General features: G+C 47.2%; 1 protein-coding gene across 1 annotated transcript in view; it reads right to left on the bottom strand.

The window, feature by feature from the left end:
• csmd2 (CUB and Sushi multiple domains 2) overlaps positions 1-18,194 on the bottom strand; it is a 98,651-nt gene that overhangs the window by 38,746 nt on the left and 41,711 nt on the right. Inside the window, 22 exon segments of the mRNA XM_052070070.1 lie at positions 83-274; positions 387-589; positions 3,420-3,546; positions 4,048-4,239; positions 4,383-4,539; positions 4,664-4,833; positions 5,133-5,321; positions 5,967-6,182; positions 6,826-6,942; positions 7,823-8,011; positions 8,550-8,737; positions 9,736-9,874; positions 10,376-10,570; positions 11,800-11,935; positions 12,015-12,205; positions 13,100-13,282; positions 13,884-13,996; positions 14,629-14,732; positions 15,339-15,460; positions 17,043-17,167; positions 17,290-17,377; positions 17,593-17,670. Coding sequence (XP_051926030.1) covers positions 83-274; positions 387-589; positions 3,420-3,546; positions 4,048-4,239; positions 4,383-4,539; positions 4,664-4,833; positions 5,133-5,321; positions 5,967-6,182; positions 6,826-6,942; positions 7,823-8,011; positions 8,550-8,737; positions 9,736-9,874; positions 10,376-10,570; positions 11,800-11,935; positions 12,015-12,205; positions 13,100-13,282; positions 13,884-13,996; positions 14,629-14,732; positions 15,339-15,460; positions 17,043-17,167; positions 17,290-17,377; positions 17,593-17,670 — 3,414 coding nt within the window.

The raw sequence follows: 18,194 nt of genomic DNA, 5'->3' as shown, positions 1-18,194 counted from the left end.
TCCCGAACTTGCTCATCGCACGCCATATGCTGATGTGAGCCACGGGTCTCGTCGCATGCTGTGCTTGAAAAGGTTTCTGTACCTGTGCAAGTAGGAGGGTCTGGCTGCCAGAAGTAGCGACCGCTGATTTCCGCGCAGGTGATTTTGTTGGCGCCCTGCAGGATGTAGCCGGGGTCGCACCGGAATACCACATGGTCCCCAGGCTCCCTGCTGTCACCGCCGCGGGTCCCATTAGTCGGCATGCCCGGGTCATTGCACGAGGTGGCCGTAGAGACTGAAGAAGAAGCGCAAGGAAAAAAAAAGAAATCTCGCTCAGATGCAAGTTCTGTGAGGATTCTTTTGAGGAAAAGGATCCAAAGGATGGCGTCATGACCCCTCGGCCTCACCGGAGAACTGCACGGCAAAGCCTTGCTTGCTCGTGAAGAAGTCGGTGGTGAATTGCAGAGTGATGGTGTTGAAGGTGCTGTGAGCGTCCGGCGGCAACGCCGAGCCGCTCAGCTCCCTCAGTGGCACCCCCCCATCCTGGGGACCATCCCAGATGCGAAGCACGTCGTGGATCTCCTCGGTGTGGAAAACCAGGAAATGCAAACTAGTGGGGGAAAAGACACCCCTTAGTAGAACGCGGCGCAGTTTGAGACCTCCGCGAAGCACCACAAAACTAATCCAAGCCCAAACGGGACTCTTGGTACCCCTGTGAAGGAGGACTCGACAAAATGTGTCATCATCGCTTCACGAAAACAAACCGGCGCAAAGACACAAGCCCTGGAGTACAGTCGAGTGCGAGGAAATAAACGGATGATATGAAACGGCAATGCGCGACGATCAATCGGTGCGCAAACGGAGGTCGCGTGTTTTAAAATAACAGCGGAGCAAAGGCTGCTCAAAGAAGAAGGGAAGGAATCAAGCAGGGGAGGCAAACAGCATTTTGGAATATAATCACAGGCAGCAGATGCGATGCATTCAATGGCTCAGTCAAGCGGCTACCGTTCAGCCACGGCGCTTCGTTTTCAGCCTCGACATCAGAAAGATGTCGCCTGTCAAAATATGTACTCTTTACTTTCACCAAAGACAGCTTTATCCAGCTGGATGTTCCAAGCCGGCAAGATGCGAACGCGCATAGTTTGAGCGTGCAAAAAGTAGGCCAGTCTTGAACGCGGCCGATTCCGAACGGCCTTTTCAATTGCTTCCGGTCTTGGACGTGTACAAGGAGATGTTTGACACCAACTGGCTGTCAATATTTACCGTTCACGCCTACTTAAGCTTCGGCTTGGTTTTGATTTTTTGTACACACGATATATAGAGCATGTCAGTCTCGATAACAATCACTGCACCCCCGTGCTGACTCATTCCTTTAAAAATAAATCAATGAACTAAAAAAAAAAACGAGCTGTGCGAGAAACGAGATGAGAAGGTGTAGGCAAATGACGTGGAGCTTGGATGGAAGATGTAAATGAAGCGCCAGTCAAAGTGACTGTAAGGTGAGCAAAAAGTGTGCCGGGTCTTTGGCGTCATATTTTTACAAGCCTGGGTGGGATGCGGTCGACTCCGATTTTATGGAAGCGCTTGCTCCGGACACACATCATTGGTTGTGTTGTGGAGAAACGCAACACAGTTCTCAAAGAAAAAGGTTTTTGTCATCCCGTGTGCAAATCACAGAATAATAAAATGTTGGGTCATAAAGCTTTATAGGGCGGGGTTTTATTCTTCTACTGGTGACCACTTCTTAATGCGATAGAACGGGTCAATCAAGTGTCACGCGAAGGAGACGAGATAGGCGAGGATGCAATTTTTGGATCGGGCTTGAACTGTTTTGTATTCAGATGAAAGAAACACAGAGAGAGAATTGGAGAGCGCTGTGAATACAAAACAGTCAAGCTGCAATCGCAAATTCTGTGGGGAGCCCGGCGAGGTGTGTGTGTGTGCTGATGATTCAATGCAGGACAATATACACGCGTGTGTGCATGCGGATGGAAAATGAAGAGATGTTAACACATAGAGAGCTACGTATGGGGACGTATCGGGAAGGCGGCTTAGCCAGGGGTGAAATGACATGACCGGAGATGTTCGACATGAAAAAAATTCAACACGCCGCAGGCACCTTCCCAAATGTGAAGTGGCTCCTGGTGTCGTTGCTCGATGTGCAGGGAGCCAAAAGCAAATCCCTGCCCGACATCACACACTCGCTTTCTAAAAACGCAGATGAATTTTGGCCGATGAATTTTTCCTATTGCGCTTGCCACCAGTACTCTCCTCTATGTCAAGTCGGGAAGCCGGAAAATACTTGTGCCACCTTCAGCCACGAGGAACCCCACGACAAAATGCATCGCAGGTTCTTCTGAACTCATTCACTCCCAAAGACGTTTTTTAACGTCTTTTCGGACTTGGTCCAGAATTGGCCGGTACTGAATGAGTTAACAACGAATCCTGCGGGCGGGATCAAAGGCACCTTCGGTACGTGAAGAAGGCCTACAGATGACAGCGGAATGCCACTTTGATGAAGAAGGAAGAGGGATGCAACGATGGCAGATGCGCAAAATAAGTTGATGATGCCGATGCAATGCTAAGCCAACGCCGGATAGAAAAGCGCATTGTCGAAGGAAAGAAAACAGGCCGGGCTGTTGTTCTCGTCGGTCCGCGTCGCGGCGCACACCTTGCACAAAAGGCATTTGTATGCGAGCGAAAGCGCCATCTGCAAACGTGTGAGTCATACAGTGAGTTCAAATGAAAATAGGGTAAGTCGTTAAGCCCTGTAAATATGCACAGCGCCTAATCACTGTCACTTTACAAGTGCACTTGCGTGCAGTCATTTCACTCTCTATCCTACTTTGCGTTACCGTACGATATCGCTTGCGTCTCGAGTCCGTCTTTTAAGCGGCTCACATTTCAGTGCTGCGCGTGCTAAGAAAACCGACAATCGACTACAGGCTGTTCTTCCGAATGGAGAATAGTGTTAAGGCGCCATTTCAGGTGTATGGATTCAGATGAATCCCAGATTTCAGATCGGGTGCTTGCTCAAGCAACAACCTTCAAGAGGGCCTTTGACCCGGGAATGCTTGAGCTCGCTCGCTCAAGCATTCCCGGGACAGGCAAACCAAACCAATTCGCCGTGTTCAAAACAATGCGCAGCAGCCACACACGAATACACGTCTGGAGAAAATGAATGATGATATTTGCTAGAAAATTGGCCACGTGAGGGCTATCTAGACGAATGTTTGCTATGGGATCAATTTCCTTCACCACGTCTTTCGTTGACTATAATTGACAGGCCACGGGCCTATATCAGCTCGCAGACGATTAATGATAGCCCGGATGAGTGACGCGTACCGCAGCGCAAATGGAAAGACGGTGAACAAAAGCCAAGAAGGTCATCGCACTCGTCTCGCGTCCACCAAGGGAATACAAAGAGCATATTTCCAAACCTAATTGTGCTTCCTGGCGCGGCCTCGATAGTCCAGACGCAGTGCAGGTTGTGTTCATACGGGGCTGGGTACCCTGGAGACAAGATGCGACCCGTGGGTTCATCCTTGATGGTGCCGCCGCATTCCGCTAGAAAGAGAAGGAAATATCGCGAGCCGTTTGTCCACATTTCACACGCCATCTCATCTGACGAGAAGAATATAAGTGCCGTTTGTCTGAGAGCGCGATAGATCCTTCGTACGCAATTGGAGACTGCGGAATGATAATAATTATGGCATCAGAACAGGACAATTGCACAGAAACACGGTAGCCGCTGAACATCGAAGCCAAAATAATAACATATCGAAGCCAGTAATAAAGGGAAAGGACCAGCGCAGAGAGAAATATACTTATAATAATAAAAATATACACTAAGTCACCATCAATGAATGTAAAATGTGATGTGTCCATGAAGCTAAATGAATGAAAATAGACGGCGTGCGCTCGCTCGCATTTCATAGCATTTTAAAAGCATTTTATAACCCTGACCGTGGAGTGATGGCGAGACCTTTGCCTGAGGATCACCAGCTGCACAGATTGGTAAATAAAGCCCAAGATTTCCGAGCAGGACCAATTAATGACCTGACTCACCGACACAAAGTGGCAGAGGGTTGTCCCAGGCCCTCCTCTCCCCCCTCAGGCAAGTGAGCACCTCAGGGCCTTTCAGGGTGTAGCCGGGGTCGCAGCTGTATGACACGGCGCTCCCTGCAAAATGACCCTTGTCTTCTCGCTTGTGGCCGTATTGGGGGAAGCCGGGATCTTCACATTTCACCAGCTCGAAGCCTTGGCGGGAGCGAAAAAGTCAGACATGGAAAAGGGAGGTAGGAAATGTGCCGCAGAAAAAAAAACCTGGCATTGAACGAGTTAAACTTGAAGGAAAAACCTCCCGTGCATACATTTGCATTAGTGGTGAAATGGTGACTCACTGGTGAAGTGCAGCTCAAAACCTTTACTGGTATTGTCTGCGTTGGTGACAAACTCCAGCCACATGGAGCTGGAGGTGGAGTTCAGGGTTGTGTCCAGCATTTCGTTGCCTGTAAACACTCCGAGCAGACGAGCCGAATTACTGCTGCCATCAAACACCTGAAAAGTGACGCGACAGGGGAGGGGTGGGGCGGATCTTTATCAAGATGATCAGTGGCGAGCCTACAAGCACGCTCACGCGGCTGCAAACGCCCGGGGAGGGAAACTCCTTCCCGTCGCTCACTTTGAGTTTGTCGTCCTCCTCCAGACGGAAGTCTCGCGCTCGCAGTTGGATGCCTTTGCCCGGCTGCGTCTGGATGGAGTAGATGCACTCGTGGTTGTTGTCGTAGTAACCGGGGTAGTTGGGGGAGAGAAGCACCCCTTGCATGCCAGTCACGGAGGAGCCACATTCGGCTAGAGAGAAAGAGAGGGGACGGGGAGAGCGACGGGACGGCGGAAAGGGCGACGTGGGGGGGTTGGAGAGAGCAGATGACATGTCAATCGCTATATGATTGTGACTCAGCGCACGCAATATCTATTTCTTCTCTCATGCATGGGGAAATGAATGTTTATTGGGGTTTTTCTTTTGGTTGTTTTTTGGAAATTAAATGAATAAGGTAATTTGGTGCATGTGAACAGCCTTTTGTGGTGGCATGACGATGCCATGGCGTACGGGGGTGACCAAAGCTAAAATAAAGTATGTGACCACCTACCAACACACCTTGGCAGAGGGGAGCTCCAGACCCGCCTCCGACCCCCTAAGCACACCACTCTTGCAGGACCCTCTAGTCTGTAACCGGGGAAGCAGGAAAAGATGAGGGCATCTCCCACGCCGTACTGGAGGCCCTTTCTGGTACTGTAGGGTGGGATTCCCGGATCTTCGCATGGTTCCAGATCATATTCTGGGGAGGGGGGGACAAAACAAACCAAAAAAAAAAATCCATCCATCCGTTCTCTAACACTTATCTGGGGACGGATTGCAGGCGCAACAGCTTTAGAGGCAAGCACAGAATCCTCACTCCCCAGCCACTTCTTCTAGCTTGTCCCGGGGGATGCCGGTGGTCTCTCCGGCATGTCCCGGGTCATCCCCGGGGCCTCCCTTCTGCCGGTGGGACATGCCCGGAACACCAGACCAGGGAGGTGTCCAGGAGCCATCCTAATCGCATGCCCGAGCCACCTCATCTGGCTCCTCCGTGAAGGAGAAGTGGCTCGACTCTGAGCCCCTTCCTCCGGATGACCGAGCTTCTCACCTTATCTCTAAGGGAGAGCCCGGACACCCTGCGGAGGAAACTCATTTCGGCTGCTCGTATACGGAATCTCGTTTTTTCGGTCACGACACACAGCTCGTGACCATAGGGGAGAGTAGGAATGGACATCGATCGGTAAAATGAGAGCTTCCTCTTTTGGCTCCTGTCGATCTCCCGCTCCCTCGTGAACAAGATCCCAAGATAAAATGCGAAATGAAGACATGAAATTCCCAATTCCATTCCATCCGTTTCAACGTCAATAAATAGCCTGTTGAAAAAGGGCCAAATCATGAGGCTCACCAGAGAAGGTGATGTTGAAGCCCTCGTACGAAACGGAGAAGTCCGAGAGGAAGCGAATCTGAGCCGTGTAGTTCCCAAACAGCCCGGCGCTCAGATGTGGAGGCAACGTGGAGCCCGTCAATCTCCACAGGGGCTGCGAGAAGCTGCCGTTCTCCGTCACCAACAAGTGGTCGTGGGGGCTCTCCAGATGGAAAGTGTGGAAGTTGAACTGCACACCTGAAAATTCGTGGGGGATCAAAGCTCAGTGTTCAAAATGTTTCATTTATCATTGTTATTTATTTATTTTTTATTACTTGGGGTTTTTTCCACACATAATTCGTAAGTTGGGGTAGCGGGGTTCAGACCAAAATACATTCACACATTTTTTTTCCTTTTTTCTTATATTGGACAAATGTGGACACATGTTCTAAGTTGCTTTCTTGAAATCGTTCGAATAAAGTCAAAATTAAGGAAAAGCTTTTGTCATGTGTTTCATTTCCCAAACAAAATTGCCGCCTGACGAGTTAAGTTTGTAATTTTGAGATTTGTGTTGTACTATTTTCATGAGCTGAACATGTCAGGAAATTCTACACGGTATTTAAAAAAAAATAAAAAATATCAACACATAAAAGCCGCGAGCATGAGACGAAAAAAAATATGTCTGTGTCAATTTGCCGCTCGCCCCGTTCCAACAGTGACATGACTGGTGAGCCTTCCCGCGGCAAAGTAGCCCCGGGCCGGCCTATCAGTGCTGCTCTCGTACATAATGACAGCTTGTTCGGCCATGCATAAAGGCCACTTAAGATGGAAGGTTGATGACATTGTAAGGTGAATGGATTCTGACGGCTCGAACATGTCGGCACAGAATTCGTCTGCTCACCTTTGCCGTGGGAGGTCTCGATGATCCAAGTGCAGTTGAGGTTGTGAGGGTAAAAGTCTGGGAAGCCGGGAGACAGAATGGTGCCATAGTTGCCCTGGATGTAACCCCCGCACAGGGCTGGTGTCGAAAAGACGATGGGGACGGAGCGCGTGCAGCCAGGAAGAGAAATGAGAGCAGACAGGTCAGTTGTTCAAAAGGACAAACAAGGGTAGATGGACATGGAAAAATTGTTACGAGTCCTCAATATTCATTCATTCATTTTCCGATCCGCTTCATCCTCACAAGGGTCGCGGGTGGGGGTGCTGGAACCTATTCCCAGCCGTCTTCGGGCAGTAGGCGGGGAGAAAAACAACAATCCGCACTCACACTCACGCTTAAGGACAATTCAGTGTTCAATCAGCTTGCCATGCATGTTTTTGGAATGTGGAAGAAAACTGGAGTACCCGGAGAAAACCCACGCAGGCCCGGGAAAAACATGCAAACCCCACACAGGGAGGCCGGAGCCGGGATCAAAACCGCGACCTCTGCACTGTGAGGTCAACGCGCTAACCACTGGGTCACCGGGCTGCCCGATTCTCATTATAGTTAACTTAAATTCGTGAAGTTACCAAAAAAAAAAAAACATTTTCATCAACAAAATAAAATAAGCAAGCTTGCTTCATTTCAGAACAACAAAACCAGCTCTGATAACGAATTAAAGCGAACAAAATTAAAAATGATAACCGTGGTGCATTTATGAGCAAATTAAAAATAAAAAAAAAAGATTGCTGTTATCGATATTGTGTGCAAAAAAAAAAAAAAAAATCAAGAATTTACATTTGAAGAAAACATCAAACAGGAAGCTGCTTGCTACCTGAATCAAACATGTATGACAAAATGCGCCGGAACCTTTTCAAATCTTTCAGCCGAATCAACCCAAGAACGGACCGAGCTTCATGACGGGTTAGGGAATGCGCTATGCAACTCTCGATTGTGAGGTCACCGTTGAGGAGCTTACCGTCGCAGCTCGGCAGTGGGCGGCTCCACTGAAAATTGGGTTCACACTCCAGAGGCTCCGGATCACTGAGCGTGTACCCCGCATCACAGCTAAATGTCACCAGAGCGCCCACATAGAAATCGTTTCCGTGACGCAGTCCGTTGACGGGAATGCCCGGGTCCACGCAGTGATCTGACTGCAGCTGCAAAGCTGCGGAAAAATGGTGCAAACGAGCAAAAAAAGATGAAGAGACATGTGCCAAGAGAATTCCCCGAATTGCATTCGGTCAATCGGGGGGCAAAGAATACTTAAATGCAGCACTTTTTGAGGGAGGGGGTGTGTGGGTGGAGGGGGGGGGGGCGCAGCGGCTCTGATTAATTATTTACCGAAGCATCCTTTTTCGACAAACCGATGAGAAGTTTTAGTCCTCTTTTCCACTCCGCAATGTTTTTGCACGAGCGGGGCTTAAAGTAAATTATTCATGCTTTGCAAAGATTTACCTACGGAGGAACTGCAAAAGGGATATTGCTGCGAGCCTAACCAGAGGAAATGAAGAGAATCCGGCGTGTAAGTCTGCGAACAGTATATTTGACTGATTTATCAGTTCATGTCCTTTCCTAATTCTCGATGTTCCAACAAGAAGGTCTGACAGTTCACCGCGATTGCACCTAATTTGGGTCCGCCTAATGACAAACTCGCAGGGGGGCACCGGCGCGACATCCGCAAGTTCAACAATCCAAGCTCTTACTTTCGTAGCGTATCCGGAAGCCGATGTCAGAGTGGCTCTTGTCAGTGGAGAAGAGGAGATACAAAAAGCTGGAGGTACTGATGAGGAACTGAGGAACTTGAGTGCCCTGGTAGCTTCCAATCAGTGGCGAAGAGGGAAAACGGCCATCCCGGACTTCCAGGACATCGTAGTTGACCTCAGTGCGGAACCTGAGGGTGAGGAAATGGCTTTTTAAGTGGTTGCGAGAGCTTTCTTTCAGTTGTTGTATCACTTTAGATCGGGTCGCGAGCAAGATGTGGAGAGGAGTGGAGTTAGCAAAAAAGAAAGACGTACGGGAAATAAATGAATGAATGACTAATAATATGAATAATAAAGTGAGTCTTATTTTTGAGAGTAATTTCAAGTGAAAATGGGAATTGTATTTTTCCACGGCAGACACATGCATGACAAGCTGAATTATTCACAATTTACAGATTTATTTGAAGGAATTTGGCGTCTTTCCCCGAGCGTGCTCGCGCGACACTGCAATGTGCACGTCCTGAGCTTGCCTCTGCCTTTTTGCAAGTGGAGGCACTTCATCTTCAAAAGACCCGAATAAATTGCCCTGACTCCGAGCTGTGTTATCTAAATGAAGTGTTTTGTGATATTTTATTGATGCTACATAAAAATGAGAGACGAACAAACATTTATGTTGGATTCATTTTTCATGGCGTGCTATCAAGGCGAGGGATGAGGACATGAGGATGAGCCGTGGTGAAACGCTAATGTTGCGTTTCATCCCGCTGCCCCCCCCCCCCCCATGACACACTGTCTCTCACTCGAGCACACAACCATCGCAGCAGATTACATCCTCCCATCTTTCCACTGTCCCCTGACAGACACTCGCATAGAAAATGCATGCACGACTACTCGCATAGCTTGACGAGTTTCTTTGTGTGCGGGTTGGTTCCTGCTAGCGAAAAGATGCGACAATCTCTTCCGGGATTGAGTATCATATAAAAGGGATCAAATACTTATGAGGGCTTATTCGATAAAACGTGTCATCTTAGTTGGGGGCGGGTGGGGGTGGGGGGTCATATGTTAATGTGCATTGCATTGACTGCGTTGCCCCGAGAAAGGGCAAACATCAAAACAAGAACACGAGACCAATCAAAACCAACATCCCAAAAATGCAATGAATACCATGCGTGCGAGGAGGGTGACTCACTTGTCAAAGATGATCTTGATGGGGTAGCCTGGAGGCGCTTCGATGATCCATTCACAGTTAAGAGCCTCCTTATAAAGTTCTGGCCAGCCAGGAGAGAGGATGATCCCACTGGGAGCTTTCAGCTCTCCTCCACAGGGGGCTACAAGAAAGAAGGACAAGACAGAGCAGATGGAGATGGAATTAGGCACGTCTATGCCAGATGACATCTGACAGGCTACATAAACGAGCCCTTGCATCGAGTCCCGGCTCGTTCCCATTCTTTTCCCGCAAATGTCAACTGGTGACTTCAAGGTCAATGACTTCCCCAAGGACGATGACCCTATTGCATGTGTGCCTATCGCCCAGGAGCATGCACGACACACGTCCCCTTCATAAACGCGCCTGTGAATATTTTTCATCAGCGTCAATGTAAGAAAAGGGAACATCATGTAATAAGACACTGCTCCGTTGCCTCTGAGCACCCATCGTGAGCCAGAGCACAAATACCTTGACTCAAATGAAAACCTTGCAGTATTATGGCGCACCTGCAGAATGGGACTTGGTGATTCTGATTCTGATGCATGCGCCTTGAAAACAAAAAATGATTGGAACCGCCCCCACGTTTGGTCAATGCAACCATTTCGATAATAGATTTCCTCACCTTCGCATCGCGGAACGGCATTGTCCCACACCACGTTGCCGTCCTTGAGGATGCAGGATATGGTTTGCGAGCCGTGGGTCTTAACGAATCCCTCCTCACAAAGGAATGAGATGGAACTTCCGAGCTGAAGGCTTTCACCAAATCGCTTCCCATTCACCGGGACTCCTGGGTCGGGGCACTCATTGTGGCGAAACGCTACAAGAGGGGACGACGGTCAAATGCAAAAGACATCCACTCTGCATGTTTGAATGAAGCACTAAAATGGGTCTCATCTCCAAACAAAGATCTGCTTGCCGTGATGTTTGGAAATACATCAAAACAGAATCCAGTAGAGACACACAAACAGTCATTGGTGTCCAAAACCCTGGAAGAAAAATCCACCAATACATCACCTGCGCTAATTTCACACTAACTCTTAGCCATACTTGCAGCTCGGTGACATGTAGGTGTTGATGGATCCCCCGCATGGATCCATTGAACCCAAACCGAGCGTGAGCCACACATCATCCATCATGCTGTTATTGATTAACACAGCCAAAATGGGCTCAACGCAGTTTGGCGTTTCCTTAATTAACGTGAATGATGTCAGGTGATATTGTCCTCCGGAACGACGCGCGCACCTTCACTTGACAGCTCCTGTCGCCGGGCTATATTCGTTACATATTCACCCTTTACAACTTTCTCATTAGAATGCATGAGCTGCCATGTGCTTTTCACAATGCGGCTTCACTGGGGAGTCCCTTTCTGAGCAGGGTGCTTCGTGTCGCCTTCTGAATCAGAAAAAAAATTCAAAATGCTCTGAGGAATCCGACTTGGAATCGTTTGATTGACATCCACCGACCCAGTGGTTTATTTGCCGACCAGTTGAAAGTGTTTGGAAAAGGGACCATAACCCAAACCCTTATCCGACATTACAGATCAGCTCACATCTGACAAATTTTGCATCTGCGAGGACTTCAAAAATCCTGCAGGGAAAAAAAAAAACCCCACAAAAGAAGAGTATAAGCCCGTGAAACAGGTTTACCGACGTGCACCAAACCCATCTGGATATTTCCTCAGAAGTCAGCGACGACCCAGAATAGAATATAATGAGCGCTGCTGCAATGTGTTTGTCGGCTAAGGATGCGTTCCTCTCGGTTCTAGATTTATTTAGATGTCAAGCCTCTGTATCGACAAAAAAAAACAAAACAAAAAACAAAAACAAAAGACAGGGTGTTTATCATTTTCTCTGAGTCACTTGCAGTGTGAGTGTGCAAAGACTCAGAGGTGGGGGAGTTGGTGGGAGATAGGTGGCTCATTGTTGGAGCGCTTGATTTATGACTTTCATTTGCATACGCATTGGCAAGGACACCATCTCGAACAGAAAAAGTGATGTCAGGCTTTCCGGTAAACCTGGAATAGAATTTATCACCTCTGATACTTACTCGTAAAAGTGATGTTAAAACCTCGGTTTGTGTACGTGTGGTCAGTCAAGAACTCCAAGCGGGCGACGTGGGCGCTCGTCGTTATGGGAGGCGGGAGAACGTCTCCGGAGAAGGTGCCCAGAATAGGAGACTCGGCCTGGCAAAAAAAAAAAGAAATCCCGACAGACCGTCCGAATGAAACGGTGAAATGTTGAGAATTCGTGAGCTGAAAGTACCTTTCCCCCATCCTTAATGGAGAGGAAGTCAAATTGTTTCTCCATGCTGAGGTCGTTGAAAGCCAAATTGATTCGGCTTTCTGGGTTGGTGATGATCAGCCAAACGCAGTGCATGTTGTTGCCGTATTCTTGCGGGTAGTTTGGGGACAACAGCACCCCGGAGGGTGTGGTGAAGTTGAAGAAACAGGAAACTGCGCAGAAATATGCAGAAAAGTAAGCCAGGTGAAGAAAAAAGGATCAAATAAAATAAATGGGGAAAGCTGTAAAACTTAATTATATTAGGGAGATATATATATTCTATTCAGTCCATAGTCATCGCGGCATTAAGGAGGTAACGGCACAGGAATAAAAGAAGAATAATTATGGAGCCCAATGAGCTGGAAACCACTGATCTTCATTCAACGAATGCAATGAAGGTCGTTTGCTTAAATAGGCCGTTAGTTCACGTCATTTTTCCAACCGCTCAATTAGCATTTCGCCACGCGGACATTGGAGACACATTGGAGCGCTGACGAGCTCTTGTTTTGCGCAGCTTCGGCTTATCAAGAGCGATGACAATTTATTTTTGCGCGGGAAAAGTCAAGTGACGTTGCCTCGGAAGGAGCAGTTGGGTGCCTACAATAGCAACGGCGCTGGTGAACACGAGGATCCGTTAGCATTCGTTTGTGTAATTTCAAAAAGGACGCCCGCGCTGCTTCCACTTCACAAAGCACGGGTCGGTGGACGAGATTTTGTGAATCTTTTTTCACGTTGCCACCGCTGCGTGTCGATCACAAAAACGTATCTTGATGCCGAACGGAACCGTGTGTTTGTTGACAAAAGTTATAAATGTTTATCTCGATGACCGCGCAGGCTAACGCGCTATCATGTACAAAACAACAGGGAATAGTTTGCACGGCACGCTCTTTGTTCCCCTCAACCGCAACTCCCTCTTTGCGATAACCGGAAAATAAACGAGCGCCTTGTTTCAAACCTCACATTGGTCCTTTGCAAACTGCGGAGGTACAATCACCTTGTTTGCTTGCGTATTAAAGTGCGCAAATTCATTGCGTTCATGCGAATCCATGCGCAAGGGCGGAACTTACAAACGCAGCTGGGTTTCTTGGCGGACCACTGGTTGTTTTTCTGGCAGGTGATGTTCTTCTTTCCCACCAGCTCAAAAGCGGGCAAACACTCAAAGTACAGCCTGTCCCCATGACGGAAACCCGTCCCCTCTCGTTTACCGTAAGCGGGGATGCCGGGGTCACCGCAGCTCCCTTGGTCAATTTCTGTCGGGAAAACGCAAATGACGATGGCATTCAGTTTTGGATGCATTCGATTCATAAGCCGTTAATATGACTTTATCAGTAAATAGTATTGATTAGGTTTAGAAACAAGTAAGGATGCAAATTAGGCTTCAGAGTTGAAAGAATTCAAAGCACGTCTTCCCCTTCATTAAGCAGAACTCATCGTTTTTAATTACATTTGCTTTCTGCACGCTGTTCCACTTTCCGGGTTATTTTTAATGGTGGAAAACAAACATCTGTGGGCCAGGGAGACGACTCGCAACGCAGCCAAAGGTAAAACCGATTCATAAAGCGATAGACTCTTGAAAGCACTGCTCGACCTTGATCGCCCTTGGCTCATGACAGATTGAGCTACGCTGTCAGTGTGTAACATTGAAACCGTAACATTCATTTTGTGAATGCCAACACTTTGTCTTTCTTCTCTCTACCCACAATCTTGTTGCTGTAGACTGTAAATTTCCCCAGTGTGGGACAAATAAAAGATATCTTATCTTATCTTATTATTTACCTGCCAAAATAACCACTTGACAAGGCAGACACCCTGCTCACCGTCACAGATGGGGACCTTTCAAGCAGCCCTTACCTTCGTATGACACCTTGAAGCCCAGAGAGCCACTGGTATCATCCGTTTTGAAATTCAGCCACATCTGGTGACTGGTACTGACCACGAGGTCCGGAGTGCTGGTACCTGACAGGCTAATAAACATATTTCGTCATTTCGAGTTCTGCTCTTCGTCATCTGACATTTCACAGTCCAGAAGGTAAAACCTATCTTTGATACAAGCAAGAAGAAGAAGGGGGAAAAAAAGCAAAGCAAAAAACAAAGTCAAGAGTTGGGGCCGAGTTCGTGTGAAATGGAGTCAAGATCAGTCCGTGGCTCCAAAGTCATTCGGCCCACTGAATCGTAATTTCACTCAATTCTAATTAGTTCGGAATTCCAACACAGAGAGTAAGTGATTAGGGGTGCCAATTGTAAAGACGGCAATTGGGAGGTGGTTGGAATACGAAGCAGGTGGTGTCTGATGACGGTCTCTCCAGCAAATTAGCAACTTCCAGTGGTCATTATCATCGTTCAATGAAGCGGCTCTGATCTTCCCGAACACACGCGATGGTTCGATGGCCACTTCACATGCGCCATTGCATCAAGGGTTGGGAAAGACAACAGAGAGATGGAGGGAATTAGCTTTGCCAAAAACGAGAAGACAAAAGAAACTCAGCCTGGCGGAGGCAAAGGGGGCAACAATAGCATTGGGTGCTGAAGATAACGCAACATGTGTTGAAGGACATATGCAGAGAGGTCAGAAAAGTGGGTCAGAGACGTCACTCACACATGAAAGATGGTCTTCTGGTCCCCCACCATGTCGCCATCCCCCACTGTCAACGTGTCATAGCCGCGCTCCAGGTCAAAATCCTCAAACGTCAGCTTGATCACCTAAGACAACATCGGGCGCTGTGATGAGAGCAATTGAAATAACAGATGCTGGATCAAACATATCTGACAGATGCTTTTGCGTCGGTCACCATTTCCTCCCTCCCCCACCACCCCAACCCTCTCCATCTTTCCATTATCTCCATCTGGCCTTTATCAGTCTCTCGCAGCGTTTCCTTCAACCATTTGCCCTTTAACATGACTCCACAAATCCTATATCAAAACATCTTTTGTTCCGTGTACAAACACCAATCAGCGCAGATTGGCGATTGGAACAGCGGATACCCCGAAGACTTGCAAAGCATTCCGATCCTATTTACATCTTTGTTTTTCACCTTGTCTCCTCACAAAAAGCAAGCAGCAGTATTCTGGACCAACTGGAGACGCTTAACGGAGGGTTAGATGAGTCCAAAGTGAATGCGGCCGAAATGTCAGGAAGGCACGAATGACCGTTTCAAAGTGCTGTTGAGACTTTGACTTTGACTTTGACTTGTCCAATCCAGAACCTGGATTGGACAACTGCACCGATTTGCCAGTCTGATTTCAAATCACTGTCCAGTTTCAAAACTCCACAGTGATGCCATCATTTATACTTTCATTGAGTCCTACCTTCGATGCGTCTGTCGCAGTGATGACCCAAGTGCAGTTAGCATTGTTGTCGTATTGGACCGGGTAGTTTGGAGACGTCATGACGCCACTGGGTCCTCGTAATTGACCTCCGCACATCGGAGCTAAAACAGAGAGAAGGGGTTGGGGGGGGGGAATATTTTGGATGACCGACATTCTGAGTACTCCTGATACTTCTTGACCCGAGTGCGGCCGTCGATCAGGTTAATCGTAAAACCCTTCACTTCCTTCGTTGGTGGTTCGTCCTCGGAGGCACATTTCTAGATTGGATTCCTTCCAATCTCATTATCTGGTTCTCTTGGTTATGTTGAATCAGCTCCGAATGGACTCCCTCCGGGTTTAATTCTTCAACATACGATATACATATATCTACACATATATACCGCTACATGTTCTGTTCTTACTGATATTAAGTAAGAGGAAATTCAGTGTCTTTTTTTTAACCGGTCTCTGGTCTGTGAAAATCCGTGAAGCCATGCCAAAGAGTCCGCTGTGATTTATGATAACAATCATAGAAGTAAAACGTTATGAAAGCTACGAGACTCCCATATATAATGTCAGACAGAAGTAAGACAGTGAGGCTTCGAAATGGACCATCAAGGTTTTGCACCACTCGATATACAATGCGAGCGGCAGATTACTCCACACCATTCAATCATTCCTTTTCGGAAAAAAAAAAGTTGTTTCATGTACTTTGCACAAAGTATATAACGGTCGTATATAAAGAACCGGGAAGAGCATTAGCTTACCTCTAAGAAGACAGCATGAAAACCGTGTCATGCAGAGAAAACTATTTGTTGAGCAGATCGGATCGACTTGCAAATCTCACGCTTTTGGAACGAAGGCACATCGGGGACTTTGGACATTTATTTCTCGATACGGATCATCGGTGACAGACACAATCATGAGAAGCGCAAAGTAATGTAGACAACAAGACAATCCGTTTGGACAACAATCGGTCCTCAATGCAGAGGGAGTGCAAACTTTGAAGCCGCCCATCCTTCAAAGGTCAATGCGACTTTTGTTATCAAAGGCCCGCGGCGATCTCCATGGTCAGGCTGTTGAACATCCTTTCAAATTAAAGCAGAATTTTAATGAGTGCGAGCACCTTGAGTGGCTGAAATTATTTACAAGCAAAAGTCTTAGAAAAGCTGCGGCGAAGCAATTAATATGAATTGCTCTGACCTTAAAGATGACCCCTATAAAGATAACACAGTACGGAGGAAGGGCCACAGTATGTGGCAAAAAAAAAAAAAAAAAGACCACGCGAAATAATTGAAAGCTAATGCTCTTGAAAAGAGAATCGATTTGGAGCCTCCCAACTGCATGCCTTTATTTTAATGGTTATTAATGCTAATTCAGGATACAGGTCTTCAATTATTCCCGTCCGATTTAAGATGTGTGTGTTTAATCATCATTAGCTATGTGAATCGGAACGAGGCGCTGGAACAAAGGGTGACGTAGGAATATGGAAATGAATACTAAAGGGCAACGTCGCCGATATTATTGGGCACGCACATTATTGTCCTTGGCCATATCTATCGGAGATATATTTCATGACACACTCACACCACTACGGCCAAGTCACGCAACCTTCGTAAGCGAGACGACGTCGAAGGCGGAGCATATCGCGGTGGCTTCCATTTGTCGAACGGCAACACGCTCGGTCGCGGTGTCAAGACTTGCCTCTGCAGATGGGCCTCTCGTCACTCCAGCCCACGTAGCTGTCAGTCACTCGCAGACAGCTGATGCTCTTGGAGCCTTGCAGCTCATAACCCTCGTCGCAGGAGAAATGCACTGTGGCTCCTCGCCTGTGGTCGGGTAGACATACATTCAAAGACATTGCGGCTCTCGTTGATGTTCCCTTCTCGATATTCAAGGCATGGGGAGCATTCTTTGTTTTTTTGTGTGTGTTTTTTTTGTTTTTTTTTACCGAAAGTCCGAGCCTTTTCTTTTGCCCCGATCTGGGATGCCAGGGTCCGGACACATGTTGTGTCCTTGTGCCACGCCCATTTGAGATACTGCATTAAAACCACACACAGGGAAAGAAAGAGAAAGAGTTGCATGACACTGCAAACACATTTCAACAACATGCAACAACAAACAGCTCAGCCTTTCGACGAATTTGGCTTTCTTGAATTAAGAAACTCAGAGCACGCGACAAAATATTAGCATCTATTTAGCGTATTTTTATTGTCCGTTATTATTAAGCCGCAAAATGACTCGATTGACTTACACACGGATATCTTGTGGTAGTTGTCTTTGCTCGGCAACATCTTTACACCTCGAGATTTCAGCTCAGTCATCTTCTTTACTGGAGAGAGAAAAACAATCAACTTTTTTGAGGGGGGGGGGGGGATTAACAAAACATTTTCAACACAATTACCGTATTTTTCAGACTATAAGGTGCACATAAAATCCGTTCATGTTCTCAATTATAAGTATGTGTGTGTGTCTGTGAGTTCAATCTCAAAAAGTAATGAGATGAAAAATGGCAGCATAAGAGGTGATTGAATTTGGGCATCAACATCCTCGGTTGTGCAATTTACAGTCGGCATGCAAAATGAGCACATTTTGCACACGGCGAGGATGATCAATCAGTTTAAATTTGAAATGTGAACAAGGATGCAATCTCCGGTGTGGAGAGTCCAGAAGGAAACCAGGGAAAACAACAAAAAAGCAAATATGTTGTCCGGATAAATAAAAAAAAAAGAACATTGAAATCTTGTCATTCAAGCTATCAGCTTTTCCTCCACTGGGCTTCACATCATCTTCTCCGTTTGGTGTCGTCTTGAGAGTGGAACAAAATGAACACTAAGGTCATTAACATTTTATTTC

Source organism: Hippocampus zosterae, chromosome 7 (assembly GCF_025434085.1).
Source record: "Hippocampus zosterae strain Florida chromosome 7, ASM2543408v3, whole genome shotgun sequence".
Lineage (NCBI taxonomy): Eukaryota > Metazoa > Chordata > Actinopteri > Syngnathiformes > Syngnathidae > Hippocampus > Hippocampus zosterae.
This window is presented reverse-complemented; position numbering and strand designations above follow the sequence as displayed.